The sequence below is a fragment of the Cyprinodon variegatus genome, unplaced genomic scaffold (genome assembly GCF_000732505.1).
Source record: "Cyprinodon variegatus isolate N-32 unplaced genomic scaffold, C_variegatus-1.0 Scaffold74, whole genome shotgun sequence".
NCBI lineage: Eukaryota > Metazoa > Chordata > Actinopteri > Cyprinodontiformes > Cyprinodontidae > Cyprinodon > Cyprinodon variegatus.
Window position 1 is genome coordinate 179,525 of NW_015150527.1, and position 22,834 is coordinate 202,358.

Sequence of the window (22,834 nt, forward strand, 5' to 3'; positions counted from 1 at the left end):
TTATTCCTCCACCAAACTTTCCACACCACATTTACAACTTTCCTCAGTTACTGAATTACGTAAAAAAAAATTATCGCAAAAAAGAAAGAAAGAAAGAAAGAAAGAAAGAAAGAAAGAAAGAAAGAAAGAAAGAAAGAAAGTTAATCTTAACAAATATCTTTACTGCTAAAAATTGGTTTTAAATGTCTTATGTAATAATTATATGCACGGCTGGTTCTAGACAGGGGCCAACGTGGGCCAGTGCCCATTTGGCTCATGTCCTGGCCCTTGTACTGAAGACATAATACTAATTGAATGATGATCTGCGCTGGAACAGACATGGTTACTGATAGGTCCTTTGGATCCATTTTATTATTATTTTTTTTTTTTTTACAAATTGTGTTTTACTAATTATCTAAAAAATAACGTGATAGCCTCAGTGGTATTGAGATAGGATCCCATTTTTCATCCGCTAAATGTTTTATTTCAAAATAAATTTTAAAAATAGCTGAATTTATCAGTTTTTCTTGAGTTCCAATTCAGATTTTATAGAAATCTGAATTGGAACTCTGAAAACTGTTATTTTAACTGAAATTAAGTCAAAAATATATAAAATTCCTAAAATTCTGAATGTATATTGACCTAATAAGACATAGAATTTCGAATTAAACCTAATTGAATGAAAAAAATCCCTTCATGCAATATATTTGAATCCCTTGCTCTGATTTTTATTTCATGATTTTCTGGGCCCCCATAAAAACATGCTGGCCCCCTCCTGGCCCCCTGGTACAATTGGTCTAGAACCGCCACTGATTATATGTGTGCTTTTCATAAGTCATAATAATAGGTCTATGGGGCTTTTGATGGGGATATTTGCTTATGTTTTTGATAGTTTCGATTCGGAATACTCTTTATTCTACAATGTCTGTCTTTTGCTTAATAAAACCGGAAGTAGTGTTCTTGACAACTTGGTAAACTTCACAGACTGCCTGGTCTCGTCAAGCAGCACCGCCACAACAGCTGGGGAAGGATTCCCGACCCACTCTCAGCGAAGATGGTGGCTGTTAGAAGAGTGGAGAGCCTACTGTCGTCCGGATAAGACAGATACATCTACACCTGTTTGTCATTCCAGTCAGACAGTAACTCCGTCTCAGAGGGAAGGGAAAAGGGTGGCAACGCGCCACCGAACGGACGGAAGAGGACGCACCACCGCCGGAGCGCACAGCCTGGTGTTTGTTGGACGCATGCATGCCAGGGAAAACTAGAGCTACCAAGACCTGAGGAATTGCTTGTGATCAGGAGATAAGGAGCGTGTTTTTTTTTTTGTCTTCCTCTCCTTTTCCCAGGATTAACCAACCGAGGATCACCAAGACTCAGACTCACCCTGTGGATTTTTCTCCTTTCTTTGCTCCAAGGGAATGCGAGAGGAGGAAATCCAGCCTCATCTCCAAATAAGCAGAGACTCCAGAACTGGGTCTGCGCTCCAAACGCAGGAAATACGGCCTGGAAGAAAAGGGAAAAGTTTGAGATGAGGGCCTTTACTGTAACACTTTAACCGAAGCAATCCTCACGCTTCTGGGAATAAGTTCTAGGAAAAGCATTCCTGTTTTACAATCTGCGGCTGGTGTTATTTGCAACAGTTTAATCATCACTATTTATAGCCCAGCCTGTTCCGACCGAGGCTGTTCCCCGTAGCTGCATATATGTTTGGCCAACTGCGCTCAACAAGTTGCAGACACTCCCAGCAGAGGGGAAATCCACGCCAAAAAACTGGGGCTGTGCGTGGAGGGTTTTTTTCTAGTGATAGTGCGGATCATGCGTGTCTGAGAGGGGAAGCGGGGGGCAGACCCAGGGCCCCTCTCCTTGGGAAAGCGGAGAGAAAGAGAGAGGGGAGGGAATAAACAGTGGAGATCCGGAGCGGGGAGTTCAGGAAAGGACGGGGCTGCATCCGTGGGAATAGGCCTGGCTGTCAGGGGCCTGCACTGGGATTCGGAGCAACTTAAAAACTCAATTTCTGTTGCAAAAAAAAAAATAAAAATAAGGGGGGCTGCTGCAATAAAGATGGCAGGAGAATGTGCATTAGTGGAGGCGGTGGGAGGTAATTACAGTTTGCACACTTTTTAATGAACTGCATTAGGACTTTTCAAAAATTTAATAAGCTATTATGTGGCATTAGAATATGCATAAATATATATATTTACTCATCATTTCTAATTAGTGCGACATCAATGTATTTCTTTTTTTTTTTGCTCATAAACAATATTTTGTGTTGAAACTGGTGTATAAATAGAGCAGTTATGCAGGATGTTGCAATAAGAACAACAGCCTACCACATTTTCAAACAAAGTGTTGACAGATTTATTCCTCAATCAAACAATCCAATTAAGGGATGATGGGAGAAACTTGTTAATTGCAGTGGCAATGATTGCTGGTCGCGCGGATTGAAGAGAGGAAATCTGTTGCGCCACCGCAGGCGGTCCCTTTTCCAGAAGGATGTTCGGTCCAGGAGGCAGTGAGGACAATGTTTGCGCCGCAGCTGGAGAGAAAGCTGGACTGTCTCTCTGTTGAGGAGGATGCATGCATTAAGAGCGCTGACGCAAAGCCACGGCTCAGATAATGGTGTGCTGTAGAAAGTGGAACGGCGCGTCGTAATGTGAGTGAGTGTTCGCAGCCGACACCTCTGTCCCCTGCAGTCTTACTGTTGCATCTAACACATTTTTTTTGTGCTGCCTTCCTTCCAGTGTCTCTCCTCCTCTTCGTTCCTGTGTTGCCAGAACCACCAGAAGAAATTACTAATTGATTTTTACACCCCAGTGGCACCCCCCCTCCCCTTTCCTCCCACCCTCCACCCCTCTCTCCATCTCTGCTCGTCAACATGGCCACTCTGCAACATCACAGGCAGCTTCTTATGCACGGCACGGAGGTGATCTGTGACTCAGGCAGAGGTGATGGCGCCATCACGGTGCGGATTGCAAATGATTCCACACAGATGCAGCAGCAGCATTATGAGCCACTTCCAGTTGCAAAGGGTGTAGGAGGTGGAGGGGGTTCGGGTAAAGTGAACCCTACCATCCACAAGTACAGCATCTCCTCCAGCTGCAGCTCAGCGGACTCCAGGCCGGTCATAACTTCCTCTCCCAAGGTGCAGACAAAGGCCCCTCAGCTGTTTGAACGCTCTGCTGCCCAGTGCTGGGACCCCAAGTTCGACTCCCCCGTCCTGGAGGAGGCGTGCCAGGAGAGGTGCTTTCCTCAGAAGCAGAGGCGGTTTCGTTATGTCCTCTTCTACCTGGCAGTGGCTTCTCTACTCTGGGGGGTGTACTTTGGTGTGAACAGTAGCCGTTGTCACCCTGTGACTTTTCTTGCTCCCACTGCCTCCTTCCTGACGTTGCTGTTGCTCCTGTTTCTGTTCACCTTCACCAAGCCATACATGTGGCTGTACAACCAGACCTCCCTGCTGCTAATAGCCCTTACATTTGCCATCACTTTGGCTCCACAGATGCAAACCGCTACATATGATTGGGCTGCTGAAGTCAACGCCTCTTACATCTCTCTAAACAAAGAGGTTCCACATCAGATGTCGTGCATCTCCCCTGTCGGCACCTTTTCCCTTTGCATGGAGGTCCTTTTATTAGTATACAGCGTCCTGCATATCCGTTTGTATGCCTCAGTGATGCTAGGCCTCCTATATTCTGTTTTATTTGAGGCTTTTGGATGGCTGCCATTGCTTCAAAGGAGCTATGAAGCTACTGGACAGGTGTCAGGTTTGCAAAACATGCTCCTCTGGCTTGGTCCGGCCAAAGGTCTGCTTCACTTATGTGCACACGTCATTGGCATCCACCTTTTTATCATGTCCGAAGTGCGTTCCCGCAGCACATTTCTCAAAGTGGGCCAAGCCATAATGCATGGCAGAGACTTGGAGGTGGAGAAGGCCTTGAAGGAGCGAATGATCCACTCGGTCATGCCGAGACGAGTTGCAGATGAGTTGATGAAGCAGGGGGACGATGAGGGCGGCGGCGAGAGCTCTGGCAAGAGATATTCCTCTGGTGCCTGCTCTGCCTCGGCTGTGGCAGTGGGCTGTGGAGGAAGTGGAGGAGGCCTACAAAGCCAAAGTGTAATAGGTTCTAAGAATAACCCTCATAGCAATCACAGACGCAAAAAGACCTCCATACCCAGAGGACAAATAATATTCAGGCCCTTTAACATGAAACGCATGGAGCCTGTGAGCATCCTCTTTGCCGATATTGTTGGCTTCACAAAAATGTCAGCCAATAAAAAGGCACCAGCTCTGGTGGGTCTCCTTAATGACCTATTTGGACGTTTTGACAGACTCTGCGAATTAACCTGCTGTGAGAAGATCAGCACTCTAGGAGACTGCTATTACTGTGTGGCAGGCTGCCCTGAGCCCAGAGAAGACCACGCTTACTGCTGCGTTGATATGGGATTAGGGATGATCCAGGCCATCGAACAGTTCTGCCAGGAGACCTGCGAGACTGTCAACATGCGAGTCGGCGTCCACACCGGCACCGTGCTTTGCGGGATCCTTGGAATAAAAAGGTTCAAGTTTGATGTGTGGTCAAATGATGTCAATCTGGCCAACCTGATGGAGCAGTTGGGTGTGGCAGGAAAGGTCCATCTGTCTGAAGCAACTGCCCAGTTCCTGGATGACCGTTATCAACGGGAGGATGGGCAGGTGGCCGAGAGAGCAGGGCAGAGCGCCATTGAGAAACTGAAAGGTAAGAAGCTTTTATCTTTTTACAGTTCAGTTAATTATTGTCCTGTAATGACAAGCCACAGTTGTTTCTTAATTAGAAAAAAAAGTGCTGGTATCCTTGAAAAGGCTTAAAAGGTCACCTTCCAAGAAAAGGACACTTTAAGAGATCACAGACTACATTTCTTCAACTTTACTTCTTCAGAGACTCTATCTTGCAACTTTAAATGTATTGCTGATCCAACATGTCAATCATATTAATAGCCAATTACTTGATGACATGCCTTGTGGCTATCTTAGCTATTTGACTGTAGTGTTTTGGAGCTGGAATCCATTTAAATGCTACAGGACGTCTCTCAAGAACTGCCCTTAGGGGCCCCTGATATAGACTGATGATTCAGTTTCCATTGATCGGGTTTGACTGGGGTCAAAGTATGATTAGACAAAGCTACAAGATATTATCTGATCCCTAATCCAGTTGAAATTAAGCATAAATCTGAATAAACGCAAAGATTATAGCACCTAAAAGTTAGTTATTTTTATTTTTGATCAGCTGTGTGTCATTACACATTTCCTCTCATCCGGATATAAATAAGATGATCTATTTTAGGAGCTGCCAACAGATGTATTTGGAGAACATAAACCACATTTTTTATTTAAGTCTTAATTACACTAAACCTTGCTTCTGATGGGATCTGTGCGGTGTGACATTCTAGGGCACTGCACTGCTTTGTATTTTGAATCATGCATGCTTGTGCCACTGAGATTAGGACCTTTAATCTCAGAATATGACAAATAGATTTTGAAATCCTGGCTGCTGACAAATGTTTTCAACTTGCATAATAACAACATCAGTGGATACCGGCGGTTTAAGGATGGCAAGATAAAATTACATTTGGGAGAGAGGGCTTAGATGTGTGACTGACAGAAAGCTGGTCTGTTTGATAATCTTGTTTAGATGTAGACAAACAAGGCTGTGGCCCTCTCGAGGATTTGTTTTAGCTCTCTTCTTCTCTCTTACTTTGGCTGTGTTTGTGTTCTGATACTGCAGCTGGGTGGTGTGAGTTGAGATTGTGCTCTCGGTGAGAACTGACTGGATTTACTGTTCCAAGATTAGCTATTCCACTGGGCTCCAGTGAATTAAACTTGTGCTCATCATATTGTACCTGCCAACATTAGTGCGAAAGGCTACAGAGGCCAGAGAGACCGCCGACAGCAAAGTGACAGGAGAGAAAAACAAACTGGTCTAGATTCGGAAACCTGTCAAACTCTTGAATGAACTGAAGATGCCAAAGGTTCTTGAATGTTTACATTTTAGACTTTTTATTTTAAATGAGAAGCTTTTTAAAATTGCACAGAAACAAAAATGCTTCAGGTTGTTGAGCTGTGTACAAAAATATAGTAATTACATAAACTATGAAATATTTTAAAGGTGAAAATTTAAATAAAACTCTAAATCAAATGAGTGAATCTTTTCACAGCTAGTAAAAATGTACACCGTTTATTTATTACGGTATTAATTAATAATGGATTAATTCAGTGAGTTCAATTAATTTTTTCTATTAGAATTGGCCGATACAATAATTTTATCAGTCTAAATGATATCCACAATGTGCTGTCAATTTTTTTTTTCTTTTAAGCCAGTATTGTTTTTTTTTTAGCTCCACACAAATGATACCAGAGTTTACACAAGTGTCTATCTGATAAGAAAAAGAAAACATTTAATATCAAATCCAAAAAAACTTTTACAATGAATAGCAAATGGAGGTTCCTGCAGTGCATGCACTTCAAGTGATGTGTAGACGTGGCTGCTGATTGCACTAATGAAACAGCCAATGCATGCGTTCATCAGCTGATTCCCTTACAAGAAGAAACCGCTAATCAGCCCAAAATATAGACAGGCCAATGTATTGATCCATCTCTTATTATATACATAAAATTTATATATTATTATATAATATTATATATAAATATTATACATAAAAAATATCTTCTCACTACACAAAAAACATAACTATAGTCAATTTAGTTTAATCCTATAAACTGATTTGTAGTCAATAAACGTCCCTGTTCAGTTCCAGTAAATAGACATTAAAGTTAAGTTTAATCTATTTCTCAAAAAATTCAGAAAGAATGGAAATCCCAACCAATTTCAACAAGCCACAGACTTGGCAGCAATCATGTTGCAACAGTACACTGTCGATTGCATTGAGCCCCTAACTTTGCAGCAATCTCTTTTAAGCAACATGTTAAGAGTGGGAAAGAAATCTCCCCTTTAACAGAAAGAAACCTCCTTCAGAACCCGGCTCAGTGCAAGCGGCCATCTGCTATGAAACACTTGGAAAAACACACAAGTAACACAGAAGCACAGTTCCTGGAGTGCTTTCTGAGTTACAGAAGAATAGAGTTGTTTGCAGCAGTAGCTCCTTTATTTGCCTCATCGAGGAGAGAAGCACAGCTAAACAGATAAGCTATGTGCTGGTTGTGAAAGCATTGGAAGGACAAACTGATTTACAGAATATCTCCTTCTTTTGGAATATCTAAAAGAGACACATTGATGGCTAAAAGACAGATACATGGACATCTTTAATGGGATGAGAAAGGGAAGCTGTTGGCAGCAGATCTCTCCCAGAAGATATCAGAGCTAAACAGAAAACTAGGATAGATGTAGCTTCTATTAAGAGAGGGAAAGAAACGGAGATAAAATAAGAATTGGTTTATCAAAAACAAAGCAGATGATCCCAATTTGGATAGAGGCAGGATAATATGGCAGGGTGAGGATGGGTGAAAGGAAAAGAAAATGATTGTAGACAAGCTGGATTAAAACCAGTAGGTTCCAAGGAAAGGAGCCTGCAAAATATAAGATATAGTCTGCCCACCATTCTTTTAGAAACTTTATGAATCATCTCTAAATCTGCAGCCTGTGAGAAAAGCAGTCCGTTGGAAACATATGAGACAGTCATGTCTGAAGTATGATGTAACTTGATTAGGCAGTTTAGATGTGGAGGATTAGGAATTCAACATCAGGCCAATGGAAACCGTCTAAAATTGATCAACTGTTTTTAATTCTTTTATGCTGGTTTAGGACTTTGAACAGCCTTTTTTGGACTTCCTGATAGTTAAGAATTACAATGGTTCAGCCTTCAAATGCATGGAGTCATCATGTTTTGTCACTTTGGGATAGGATTTTGTGGACGTGAAAATTTGGTTTATATGGGATTCAAAGGTCTGATATTATTCTACCTTTAAAAATGTAAAATATTAACAATGCCCCCAGAGCAGGTTTTTGTCATTTGTGCAGGAAAATTCCTCTCAGATTAGGCAGAATGTACCAAAAACCTCCTCGTTTAAGGCCAATTTATGCTTCTGACGCACAGTCTCACCAACCGTCAAATCTGTCTCTGTGCACGACCACGCCCCCCTCTCAGAGGTTTTGCAACCGTCGTCGTACACCTCAAAAAAATCCTGACTATGCGTCGGACGGTCGCAAACCTGCGCAGACAAAAAGCAGCTGTTATTGGTCCTTTTGGCTGTCTGTGTGGTCATCCTTCCTCGATTTGGTGCCAGGGCGCGCCATTTTTAAAAACCTAAGAATAAAAATACAATGGACAACTGCGACGAAAGGTTTATCGAGGTGGTTTGGAAGTACTATCCGTTGACGTTCTTGCAAGTTCTCGAATAGGCTCCCCCTTCTGCTTTGGCGGGAAACTGCTGTGCATCTCTAGAAATTCCAGACCGACGGTGCAGAAGCATACCAGCAAAACTGGTTCGCTTCCAGACCCAAGCAACATTTGATGTGTGCGGTTGCAGAAGTCTAATCTGCCCTTTAGCCTAATCTGGACAACTTCTCTTGGCTTTCCTGACATCCCTTCCTCCAGAAGGCCGTGCCCCCTCAACCTGCTGCCATGACAACCAGTCAGAGTTCATAAAGGTAGCACTGTAGCTAAAAGTGGGGGATAATACATTAGATGAAGGCTGGAGCTTGACAAATTGGCAGCTACAGACAGACTGCTCTGGACAGTTTTAATTCCCCTTATGACATCATAGAGGGAAGGCTTTTCAAGCAGAGCATTTTGAGCACACATTAGCTAAGAAGTGGAGAAAGGATAGAAATGAAAGGGATTTTTTTTTCCTTTTCAAGTTTTTTTTTAATATTATTCCAGAGGTCGATTTATTGCCACACCTGTGGCAGTATAGCTAAAAATCATTAGCATAACAAAAATCATTATCATAACATAACAGCATTCCATAAGGCTGATAATTTAGGCAAGTGAAAGCATGTGGGTGTGTGTGTACTGGAATCTGCTTGACAAATAACTATATAAACAAGCCCATTTTTGTTCACTTGATCCCCACAAATGGAGCACTGAGATCTAGTGGTACAACTATAGACACAGGTCTGTGTCAAGTCCCTTTAAAATGCATTAATGAGTTAAACTTAGAAATGATTATCACTTAAAAAGTGTAGCAGATTTTTTATTGTTGAATTCTGGACACTTCATTAAGCAATTATATGAGACTTCCTGAAAAATAAGAAAACTCAAAAATAAAATTTTAACAATGAATATTTGATATATACATAGGAGTAATTTCAGTCTTTAGTAGTTTTATCCCAACAGGCGGATATAAAGGATATAAATATGAAATATTAATACAGCAATTATTCTTTAATAAATTATTGAATTTATTTTGACATGCATATGCTTTTTCAACAATCTTAATAAAACATTTGATTACTGTTCTTAGCTTAGAAACTACAAAAATGTCCCATATTAATATAGATATGTTGTAAGGTCTCATTGAAGCTCACACATAAAATACACACAGAGCACAGTGAACCAGTATCACAGAAACTAATCTCTCCTGCAGGGAATTCCATGTGGGATGTCTAATCTTAGGTCACCGGTGAAAAGAAATGGCCTGTTCTATTGTCAGGTCTTATGTCAGAGTGTATTCACTCTTGGCTCTAAATGGTCCCATCACTCTCTATTTCCAGGCTGGCAAACAGTGAAAGAGTGAAATATTGACAAGCAGCTATTGTTGTGCAGGAGAAAAGCGGGGATTGAATGGCATCTAGTTACTCCACTGAAACACAGAGCAGCAGTTTCCTGTTCAGAGAGACAGAGAGAGGGATGACACCGGATAATTGAATCTGTTTTCAGGGGCTGTAATAGCTTTTTAAGAGATTATCAGTTTAATTATGAGAAAAATGCATGTAAGACTAATGAATTGCACTGTAACTAGAACAGCTTCCCTCGTTTGGACTAGAAAAACAGTTTCCAGTTGTGTACAGCTGAAACAATGTGTTAAATAAAGGGATAATAATTTAGGTTGGTTCAGAAAATAAAGTTGTAGTCATTGGTTAAGTGGCCAGTTCTTATACCTATGAAGTTTTTGGTTATTTCAACAGGTGGAAGTTTGGCTAACTTTCCTGATTTTAATTGTGAAATCCAGGAAAACCGTCCTTTGGAGTTGGCTTTTGAGTTAATGTTCTTATAATATTATATTTTAACAGCACAAATTGCTGCTACAGAGATACTGCCAATAGAAATAATATATCAGTTTCTGTATAATAACAATAAAAAAAATTTATTTAATTATTTAAGTTTAAACTTGTTACCAATAATCAGGTTTTGCTGAATGCGTTGTAGAAACCGCAGCGCTCAAAGGTCCAAACACTACAACAGAGTTTTTCAGGCCGGACTAAAGATAATTTTGTTTTTTACAGTATATAATATTATGAGAATAAAGTAGTAGAATTACAGGTCATTGTATTATGAGAATAAAGAAGCAACATTATAAAGTCGTAATATTATGAGAATAAGGTCATAATATTACCATATATCATGATAATATGAAATGAATCGTAATTTTAAAAGTCCAAATTATTAAATGACAACCCTTGAGCTGTCATCCCCTGCAATGAAATGAGGACTGTTAAGAATCTGGTGAAGTTATACCTTCATATCGGTTTTACAAAGAAGGAAATATTAAAACATTTAGACCATTAGCATCACATTGTTAGGCTGTTACATAGGATTTTTTTTTTTTTGAAAGAACTAATAATCTGTCAACTTTATTCTGTCATGACTTCATGCTCATAACATTACGACTTTATTACAAGAGTAAAGTGGTAGTATTAAAACGTATAGTTTACTGACAGTAGTTAATTCAGTACATTTGCTAAATGACCTCTACTTTCAGTCATATACTTTCACATAGGTTGGGAAAAGTTACAACACCATAGAAATCAAAGTTTGGCAAAGGTAGAAGTAGAACTTAAGTTGTAATTAATAATTAAGTTGAAGTCCTAAACTTAAAACAAAATTTAGAAGTTTGCCTGCATTGTGTTTTCTGCAAACTAATTATTTTTATTATGTATATATATGTATATATATATATATATATATATATATATATATATATATATATATATATAATTTTTTTTTTTTTTACAAGTTGTTAAAATGATTAAAAAAAAGGATTGTTTTTGAATCTTTAATTAATCCTCTGTGAGAACAAAGTTTCCAATTTTTAAGAGGAATTATTCACATCTGGTCGTTATTTAAATTTTAATGCTCCCCTGCCAAAAAAAATCTCCCCTATCATCATTTTTAGCAGTTTTGTTCTCTTATGCAGCAGTGAATGTATGGAACACCATATGTAACAAGCATAATGGGTCTAAATTTTTATTTGGTTGCTTTTAAATAATTTATTTTTGTATTTTAGTAACTGATAACACAGTTCAGTCAACTGCTAATAAAGCACTGAGGTTGAATGGTATTTAAAAGCAAGAACTCGGTGCTCAGACTTAAATTCATCAACTTACTGGTTGCTTCTTACATGGACTCTGCTTTCTAACATGGCCCACAAAGTGTCAGGTTGAGGTTGCAGTCATTCCTAAAGTGTGTTTGCCCCTCTGTTATTTATTCCCAATGCAGCCTTTGATGTGTTTGATGCCACTTTTCTGTCGGGACAATTACTCGTCTTTTTTTAAACAGTCGGGTGGTTAGTTTGAGGTGAAGTTAAAGAGTTTAGAGTTGCAGTGTCTCTTCTTTGCCTGGTGTTTTAGTGCCGCTGGCATCATAACAGCATGATGCTGCCCCACACAGAGGGTAAAATGTTCTTTAGCTTGAAAACCTGACTTTGATTCCTCATAACGTTCAACAATTTGACCAAATACTTCATCCTTTTAAATGGGCCACGTGATTCAAATTATCCACCCGGGGAGCTGCACATTGGAAGTTTGAAGGAGTCATGTTTTTCTGCAAGAGCTTCTTTCTTGGTTGACCTCTTCTTAGTCCATCGCCATGTATAGCTGCATTCACAGAAAGTACCGAATTTGGTGCTGGGATATTTTACAGTTTCTGGTTTGATCCTGAGCATTTAAATTAGACTTCTTCAAGCTAAACGGGGTAATTTGGCTCAAATGGTTAATGGTTACTTTGCAACACCTGTGATTCAAAAAATGATGGAAATTCTACATTTAAGGTCATGGCTACAACTTTTTAATAAAAATTAATTCTAAAATAAAACATCCATAGCATGCCTAGCTTGGCGTGTAAGAAAGGTATTAAAGTATTAAAAATTATATATACAGTACATCAATCGATCGATAGAAATATATCATTTTTATATGCATTTTCCCTTTTCCAAAATAAATTCTGCTCCTATAGGACTTGCTGGTTGCTAATTGTCGCGGTACAGCAAGCTCAGATGTTGCCAGATCTTAGTGTTCCATGATAGAGCTGAGAAATTGCTTCTTCTTAACATTATGTTTTGCATTCCTCCAAAAAACTAATTAAAACCAGGGTGAACATCCATCAAACGATTGAAATTTCATGCTGATTTGGTCAAGCAAAGGGGCTCATAAGCCAAGCGGAGGTAGCCGTATTCATTTGAACCTAAACATTAGCATTACCTGGCAACTAGGGGCAAACAGTATGTCTACAACTTGGAGAGGAAGATTTAATCACATTGGTAGAGGTGCATGCATGGATTCCAGCCTGTCCATTGGATTACAGATTATATGTAATCATTTCAAACCTGTGCACAAAACACTTGTATGTAATATTCTCTGGAGTTGTTTGCGGTTTATTCATTACATTCTGAACAAAGAACAGCCCACTCCTTAAAAATAACATTAATGCCCCTAATATATAGATATTGACTTCCCACACTACTTGTGTTTTAGTGCTTTATATTGAGCTCCACATGCATCAGGATTAGTAATAAAGTATCCTACTTCTTTATCTCCTATAGGTCTTTGAATTATCGCTTCCTCTCCTTTTCTTTTCCTCACTCTTGCTTTCTGTCTCATCGCCTCCGTCTCCCACCTGACACCCATGTCTGTTTTCGGGGCCTGTTGTATAACACTGCTTTTATGTCGTTTGTCCGTCTGTCTTTAGTCAAATCTTCCCTCCAGATCTTCCTGTGTGCTGGATGGATCTCATCAAATGTCAGGTTTGGGGTCCTTTTTTGTTAGTCCCCAGCTGCCTTTGTGTTTTCTTCTTAATATAATAAACTGTTTCACTGCAGTGCTATTTTGGACCAAAGTGAATATGCTCAAAATGCAAAGATATCTAGATCTTAAGCCATATCATTATTGAAACATTCCCAAACATAATCGGATGCCATCCATTTCTCTAGGCTAATTTTTATACTGCAGTTTTTTAGGGAACTGTATTACAAAGTAACTGTATTACCAAGCTATTTCATATTATTTTTCTCATAAGCACAATTTTTACTTTCGGTTTACATTTTCAGATGTTGTTACTCGTGATCTTTCCTGTTTTTTGGTGTAAAACAACACAGAAAGACAAGAAATGAAATTGCATGAGACAGATTAGCTTATGAAGCTGTATAACTCACTTTTAATAAAAAATTTTCTCATCTTGGTTAGTTGATTGTCCTTAGATCATAAGAAGAAACCATGATGGCTACTCCTGACCCTTTTTCTGTTGAGCGTTATGTAGCCAGACTTTACGGTGTCACAGTTGTTGGCACTGCTGTAAGTTACCAAGAAGGTCCTGTTTCCTATCCTAAGGTCTTTCTGCATGGACTTAGCTATTTCTACAGGCGTATGCATGGGTTCTCAGTGGGTATGCTGCAATGAGAAGTCAAATAAATGACTTTTATGTTAACTAATTAAATGGCATGTGGATGCAGGGGTTTCTCCTGTGTTTTTCAGTTAGAGCCTTCAATCCACCTGGATCATGTGTAATTTCCTTTGCAGAGGAGGGCCTCATAGCACTGATTATATTGATTTAGATGTCGAAGCAGAGACGCATATAAAAGGAACCCTGCACCTGATGATATAAGGTTTTAGTAGAGCTGTTAAGCCATGGATAGCTATTCCAAGAAGTTATCTGGACACCGCTCTTAAATCAAGCTGAAGGCTGCTAGAAGTTTGGGGGTCTCCCAGGAAATTTCCTGACCTCTGTGCATTTGTACCTCAGACTCTGCTGATACCAGTTATTCTATATGGTCTGCCATTTCGTGGCCATTGTTTTTGAATCACTGCCACTTTTGTTGAATATTAAAATTGACCTTTAAAATTGTAGTTGCAAAACTATTACAGGACTCACAGGTGGATTCCTAGTGGGGTAACTTGAGATAACTGTAACCCTGTCATCTGTGATCATTGATTTGGGAGCTAAGCAAATCCTTCTGTTAATAGTAGTATATTGGTTATTAACTACTTGTTAATTAGTAGTTAGTTTAAATGACTGCTGTGCATCAGTTTTATCCAAGTTCTTATGCTGAACTTGTCGTTTATAATCTTTTTGGCTTCTAGCACATGATTATCCATCTCACTTTTATATTCTACATTGTTTTCCAACTAAGCCATTATAGCTTTTCTATATTAAATAACTTGATAGTTTTTAAACTTCACTTAACTGCGTGCATTTATAAAATTCTGGGTGCTTTCCAGCTGCTTTTAGATCACATGTCTAAGTGTTTTATTTAGCTTTCACTTCTTCATGCTTCCCAACAATTTACTCTGCAGTCACTTAAGGTGGACTGTGAAATCTTGTCAGGCTTTCCTGGCAAAGCAAACACTCATTTTCAATTTACATTGGTGTCATCTAAAAGTACCACCTCTGTGTGTGTTCATTCATGTGTGCCCTCGCATGCACGTGTCTCTCTCTGTTCTTGTGTGCGTGCATACAGCCATGTGCATACAGACAATCTCTGCCACCGTTACAGTGAGACGCAACCCGATCCGTTTCCTCAGGGCACTTAGTCTGTGCTAAATCAAACATGCCATCCAAATATGCAGCTGCAGATGAGCGATCCTGAACTACAACCATAACTAGAGCCAGTATGTCATGACTTTGCTATTCTTTACCCTGTGTTTGGCTTTAGTCACTGTTTTAAGTTAAACACAAGCAAATCATTGACCTAAGAAAGAGCTTTTTGTTATATTATTACTTCAAAAATAAAGAAATTAATTAAACAATACAGAAATAAAATAACATTAACTACATAATTTATTTTCATTAGCTCTGAAAAAGCCATTATGATTTTATCTCTATTCTCTGGATTTTAATACTGATACAAACCACATGAAGGAGATGTGGTGCTTCTTTAAATCCTTGGACACACAAAAAAAGCTTCTTTAGGTTTACCATCAATATATTATCTATCCACATTTTTTTCTAGAGTTTAAATTCTTAGAATAAAAAAAGCCATGTCATGTGTTAAAAAATATTCCTGATCTCCTCAGAGGTAGGGATGACAAAGAATTGGCAAAAACTGATTCTTTCCAGTTGCATGTTTCATGTAAATTGTGTTGTAACAAATATGTTCTTTTCCTATTTCCTTGGAAAGAAAAAAAATTCAACATCTGTACAATTCAATATCAATAACTTTAGTTCTCACTATATATAACAAATGTGGACAATTTTTCTGAAATGTTTTTATTCCTGTGTCCTTAAACAATCTCTCTCCCTTTTATGACAAAAAAATTAAACTATTAGATTTTATTTTACAAATATTTGTATTCTTTTTTTTTTAAATATTATTCAAGAAAAAACATACAACAAATTTGGTTGAAATATGTTGAAAATCTAGTTAGTTGCTAAGAACCAATTAACCTAGAATACATGTAAAAAAAAAAATAAATAAATAAAAAAAAAACATACACAGCATGTCCAAATTAAATACATTTTATATCACCAGAGCCAAAGTCAAAGGAAAATAAAAACACAACAAATGTATTAATATACCGGGACAGGTTAAAGTAGGAACCTATTTTTGACGCTGATTGCTAGCTGCACTCTTGCATTAACTTGTCAAACAGTGCGCACTTTGGTGTGTCTGCTTTATAATAAAGATAAGGTGTATAGGAAATAAAAAAACATGTCTGATCAAAGTCTTTGTGGTTTATTACTTTGGAATGCGCACGTGTTGTTTACATAGAAAGTTATTGCTGGCAGGATACCTGACAGTGTTTAATGGTGTTTTGTGCTGTTTACTCTGCACATGGGTTGACACTTGGTTTTGTTTCACTCTAACCATGTTTTTTTTCTTTACTTCAGTATTTTCAATCCATTCTTGCCTTGCAAAGGGAAAACAATTTATTTTAAATATAAGGAAAACTTACTTATTGTAATGTTAGTAATACTTTAAAATGGATGATGCTTCCCAGAGAAATTCTAAATGCTGAACATCTTTTCTGTTAAAATCTGTCTATTAAAACAGTTTCTTAATCCAATTCTGCTCTTCGCTGCACTCAGCTTCACTCTTAAGGAGAATTTCCCACTTTGTTTCCCAACTGAAATCCCTCCAGCTGCTTTCTACAGTAAGTAAAATGCTAAATACTCAAAACAAATCAGAAATACCTATTTAAAAGAAAACACCTAAAGACTCCATTTCACGGGTGGTTCTAGTCAGGGACCAACGGGGCCCAGTGCCCCTGTAGATCATATCCTGGCCCCTGTTATGGCCCCTGTGCTGAAGACATAACACTCAATGAAGTTCTAATGATGATATGCACTGGAACAGACATGGTTACTGATTGGTCCTTTGGATCTATTTCATTTTCTTTTTTTATTATTATTCTGTTTTACTAATTATTTAAAAACAATTAGGTGATAGCTTCAGTGGGATTGAGATAGGATCCCAGTTTTCATCTGCTAAATGTGTTTTTCAAAACAAATAAAAAAAAAAAATTTTTTTTGAATTCTAATTCAGATATTATAGAAAAAGGTAATTTTAACTTAAATTAAGTAAAAAATATGTACAATTCATAAATTATGAAGGTGTATTAACATAATGAGAAATAGAATTTCAATTAAACCTAATTGAATAGAAATGTCACGTCATGCAGCTCTCTTAATATATTTGAATCCCTTGCCCTGTTTTTTAATTTCATGCTTTTCTGGGCCCCCGTGAAAATACGCTGCACCCCTAGCCACCCCTCCAGCCCCCCACCCCCCCGGCCCCCCGGTACATTTGGTCTAGAACCGCCACTGCTCCATTTTAAATGAACTGAAAAGGTTTTCAAAGGACGAAGCCCATTCATGGACTCTTGGAACTTGGAGAAATTGTTTGTTACTCATGCAGTCAATAGTTTACATGTGCTGATCCTGGTATTGAATTTTATTTTTTTATTATTTTTTTAATTTAAGGTATTGTTTTGCAGATCGTTTACATAAAGAAATATAAATTGGAGCATAAGATTCATTGTATTATGGATAACTTTCCTAATTAACAATGTATGACAATTATCTGTATATCAAATAAAATGCATACATAGACCCCTAAAATATTTGTTTTGGTGCACGTTGGTGTGATTTTATTTTATTTCTTAAGCAGTGTTGAACTTTTCCTTCGTTCTGCAACCAAACTTGTTGTTTACAGTTTTTAACCATCAGTTTTCAATCATTTGAGATATTCTCTTACCCTATTTCATGATTCCCCTAATGTTAGAAGCTGCAGTGAAACCCCCACACCAAACAGGCTCCTTGTTGTCAGCCTTTGTCTCCTTTTTATTGAAAAGTCTTCTAAGTTTTGTGTGAGTGCAGCTGTGAATTTCAAACCTGCTTGAAGGATTCGACTTAAGTTCATAGTGATTTTAACATCTCTTCCCTGTGGACTGCCACATTAGTGCTCCTGGGAAGTTTCTAACAGACATAAGACTTTCCTAAACTCTGAAAATCTAGATTTTATGTTTCCTCTTGTTTTTCACAGTTGTTCTGAGCATCCCTCAGTCAAGTTAGTGCTGTTAATCTTTTTTTTTTTTATGCAAACGTATATATTGATCTAGTCTTTCACGAATCTCTCTGGGTCATGGAAGACCACATGAAGTCATTTTTCATGATTGTTACTGGAGCTTGACTTGAGTGACAGATATCACAAAATAACAAAGACTTGAGTTTGACTAGTGCCCTAAAAAAAACTTGAGTTGACTTGGACTTGCTCAAAAACTTGACAATGGAGTGGATAACTAGTACCTTGGAGCCTCTCTTACATGGTCTCCAGAAAGGGTAATAGGCCTCGGCAAAGTAAAATACAATTAAGGTTAAAAATTGAGATAAAGTTATGCAAATATTTTGGCCAGTATGTTTAATTTTCAACCTGTATTTATTCAAGGAAATTCCTACTAAAAAGAAATGGAAGAACTGAGTTGTATTCCATTTAAATGGTGTGTAATCATAAAAGCAGTCAAATGAATAAGACAAGAATAAAGAAAGAATAAGTGTTTAAGACATCCAAGTTTACATTCAATCTTCAGATTGAATGTTAACTTCTTACCATACACTGTTATTTTTATTTTTTTAAGATGTTGGACCATTTTTCTAACAGCCCTATATACAGGCAGTCATCAGCTCTGTAGCTCATGTTGTTTGCCCTGATAGCAACATTGATTAAACATTCAGTAACTGTTTTCATTTTTCCTGAACCTGCCTCTCCCCTAACAACATCCCTCATCATCTGAATCTCCCTGAGTGAATCTGGTCTCCCACATAGCTGCCTCATTAACTCTGTTTTTTTTTTTCTCTTTTCATATATCCCACACACTTCAATTGAGGGCTGTCATTTCTGTTGCTCAAGAATGTCATGAGTAAAGTTTGTTTGTGTGTGTGTTGGCTGTTGATAAGCCATGCCCCGTCCCTGCCTGATTGCAGATATGTAACACACCCTCACTGCCTCACATGTTTCTACTCCCACCTATACTCACAAGACTTTTGAATAACAATAAAATGTGTTACCTTCTTAATTTAATGTCTTTTATCCAGATTATTAAATTAATTAACAGAAAAATACCCAATTTATTTTCCATTCATCCATCCATCCATCCATTTTCTGACACGCTTTATCCCCAGTGGGGTTGCAAGGGGTGCTGGTGCCTATCTCCAGCTGTCTACGGGCGAGAGGCAGGGTACACCCTGGACAGGTCACCAGTCCATCACAGGGCAACACAGAGACAAACAGGACAAACAACAATTCACACACACTCACTCACACCTAAGGGGACATTTAGAGAAGCCAGTTAACCTAACAGTCATGTTTTTGGACTGTGGGAGGCAGCCGGAGTACCTGGAGAAAACCCACACATGCTCAGGGAGAACATGCAAACTCCATGCAGAAAGACCCCAGGCTGGGAATCAAATCCAGAACCTTCTTGCTGCAAGCAGCAGTGCTACCCACTCTCCACTGAGCAGCCCAATTTATTTTATTTAAAAAAAAAAGCCAAAGCTTGTGACTATACAACTTTACATCTTTAGTCAGATTCTCAATTGGATTTAGGTCTTGGCTCTGATTGGATCTCTCCAACATATAAAGTTATATCCCCCAGACTGGAACCATTTCATTTCACTTGAATTTTTTTAAGCATACTTAGGGTTAGGGTTAAGGGTTTGAAAAAAGGAAATGCAAATTTGTGGTGTTTCCATTTGCTTTGTAGTGAATTACCAGAGCACCTCAAAGACGTTCTACATCATCCACATTACGTTTTCAAGCATAAAAAAAAAAAAAAAAGTGTTTCCATCTCCTGTCTTTCCTATCAACCCTTTTTTGGAAAATTCAAAAACCACCTCAAGTCAGCGTAAAACAACAATTTTAGTGAATTTTAGGGAGTTTTTTTCTAGTTTTGCTTTTTCCATTAAGCTTATCTGATATGATACTTCAAAATGCACATTAGAAAAAAACTGAGGGAAACGCCTTTTTCTTCCAGGATTGCCCGATCCAGTTTCTCAACTAGCTTCCCTGCCACTGCTGAGCAAGTACTTTCCCGCAGCATGATGCTGCCACTGTGGTGTTGCAGAGATGTTCTTTGTACTGCTGTGTACCTTAAATGGCCTGTTTCAAAGTAGAATGTTTCAATGTACAGGGCTTTTCCTACGACTGATAGTACTGAGCTATGAATCTCTATAGCTCTTCCAGAGTTACCATGATTCTCTTGGCTGCTTCTCTGATTAACATTTTTCTTGCCTGGCCTGTGAGTATAGGTGGCTGGTCACTCCCTTCTTCCCAACCCTTCTGCTGTGTTTGCTGGAATTCATGATGCTTTTATCAAGTGCATTCAGGTGGATCATGTTTAATTAGGAGACTGAGTTCTAACAGCAATTGTATAAGGGGCACGCTACATAAGGCTGGGTGTTATTTAAAAAACATTTTGACAACCAGGAGTCATTTTACTTTACTCCACATTAGTAGAGGTTTATCATATAGTAGTTACATGGTAGTTAAAGGGAAAATGTATTACAGTCCAGCAGGCAAAATTCTTAAACATACTCCTAAAGGTGTAGTTTTGAATTTTCAGATCTTTTTCTTTAGAAGATATGTAGACATTAACCTTTTCTCTTTTCTCTCACCCTTTTTTTGTTGTTGCATCTTTTCTATTTCGACAAGAAGTTAAGCTTTTCAATTGTTTCTCAAACATATGATCCACCTGTTTACATGTGTCTGTCATCAATCATTAGGTTAAGCATTACTAAATGCATAGTGTTGTGATACATGGCATTAGTGGTATTTACAAGATGCTACATGATTATCTAATAGGCTTAATGACTACCACGTGACTGTGTGACAAATCAGGCTGGAACATGATGTTTAACTGGAGAAACCTGGTTTCTGCAGTTTGAAAAGTTTCAGTTATTGCAGATTGCAAAGATACTTATGGCAAATGAAAATCTGAGCTGTGTGTGTGAAGTTGATTTATATATGAATGCAAAAAAATATATATATATATATACTGACCAAAACATCAGGAGGCTCCCTACTGTTGGGGCAGGGTGCCACCATTTATACAATCAACAGTGGAAGAATATTAATTTGCTCTACTTTGTACTGAAACTGAAATTTCCATTGCAATGTAAATTGTAGTTGACAGTAAAGAAGTTTGATTGGGATTGATTGAATTACATAAAATTATTTACTTTTTTAATTCAGTTATTTAATTCATTCAAGATTTTTTTTGTTTCATTTATAAATATACCATGGCTGCTGTTTGGCCATTGAGATGTTGCAATACGGTTCTTTGTTTACTTGATATTCAATATTTTTGCCAAAATATTTTGGTCAGAATAAAACAAAAAAAGGAAGAAAATAGTTTCACACCAGAAGTTTTCAATCTCTAGTTTATCTCCTCACTTCAGAGCTAACGCTGACATTGGTATAGAAACCTAGAATTAGCGTTGATGTATTTTATCCAAAGCAAATAACAAAGCAGGCATTAGCGTGAAGGGTCTAGCCTATGGACCCAAACTGTAGGGTTTTCAAAAGTATCGATACTCAAAAAAGTATCGATACTGAAACGTTGTAGCCGGATACAATACTCATTTTCAAAAGTATCGATACCGTACAGTGGCACCTAAACAGTCATTCATCTAAAGTGCAGAATAGAGGAAAATGCACTTTCTAAACACTGTGTGATTAAATCATTCTGTGCACTTTTTAGTTTCAGACAGGTGCAGCTGCTGAGAATGATTTTTGTTTCTTAACCGGTTTGGCTAGTGTCATTGTTATGTGTGCAAAGCATAGCCAAGTAAGGAAAACTTCATTTTAATTTTGTAAGTTTTTTTATCAAGCTTGCTTAATACTGTGCACAGCAAACAACATCAAAATATTGTTCTTATTGTTTATTGTATTTATTTATTGTATTTTAATTATTAATCACAATATTTCTGTTGACATTTGGAGTTTTTATCCTTGTGGCATCGAAAATGGTATCGAGTATCGGATATTTTCCTTAATATCGGTATGGAGTTGAAAAGTTCTCAGCAGCTCATTCCCCACAGCTGGGATACTAACCTGGGCTTCCTTTGAGCAGGACGGGTGACTTACCACTTTAGCTGCACTGATTTAAAAACGGCGTTGCCCCTGTAGTGTCATAGTCTTAAAAGCATCTAGTTCCTTTTTCTGCATAAAATATCGAATAAAAAGCCCCTTATATGGGATGGCATCCAGGGCTCATTTCAAATTAATTTAAAATGAGAAAATCTAAATGGGACTGTGCATTGGTCTCTCATTGGTCACTTCATACCTGAAGTCAGAAAGGTGGTTCTTGTGGAAAACAAACTTCTAAAGCTGCTACAGCCCGTTCAGCCCCACAGTCTTTAGAGTGGAAAAAAAAAACCAAACAAACAAAGAACAACAAAACTGATGATTGAATAAAGAAAGGGAAGACAGGGGGAAAAATGTGGTGACTTTTGCAGTGTTGTTGGAGACTTTTAAGACAACACATGAAAGCAGTGATTGCTCTGAGTTTAACAGTCTCCTTCAGCGAGGAGACGCAGCTGTGCCGCCAATACCTGCAGGCGGAGAAATAAGCAGTTCTTCTCTGTTCTCTTATTAAAAAAGGGGTTACACATGTGTAAAGCTTTCACTAACCTCACTTGATTTAAAAAAAGTAAGATGTACATATTTTTTTTTTCTTTGAAACCGTTGATTTAATATTGGTCCCCCCTCATCCTATGTGCACATCTGTTGTTTTTAAGTTAAATTTGATAACATAGGATCTTATTTATTTTACAGTTTAGATTGATCTTTTAGATGAATCATCCACATCCCTGCAACATTTCAAATACAATTAAAAGAAACACCTTTTATTACTTTGTAAACTGCATACCTTCATATAAAAGGGACTTTATACAAAATCTTATTTATGTTTAACACTTGATAATGACTGGTAGTGTT

General features: G+C 38.1%; 1 protein-coding gene across 3 annotated transcripts in view; it reads left to right on the forward strand.

Annotated features, from left to right (window-relative positions):
- Nucleotides 1-988: 988 nt before the first annotated feature.
- The window catches only part of LOC107083431 (adenylate cyclase type 9-like), a 54,280-nt gene continuing 32,434 nt past the window's right edge, over nt 989-22,834 (forward strand). The window contains exons 1-3 of one of the 3 annotated variants that reach the window (XM_015372644.1): nt 989-2,077; nt 2,396-2,632; nt 2,721-4,712. In XM_015372644.1, coding sequence (XP_015228130.1) covers nt 2,855-4,712 — 1,858 coding nt within the window. In that variant the 5' untranslated portion in view covers nt 989-2,077; nt 2,396-2,632; nt 2,721-2,854. Of the gene's footprint in view, nt 2,637-2,720; nt 4,713-22,834 lie in introns of all 3 variants that reach the window. The other 2 variants (XM_015372643.1, XM_015372645.1) reach the window with 2 other exon arrangements.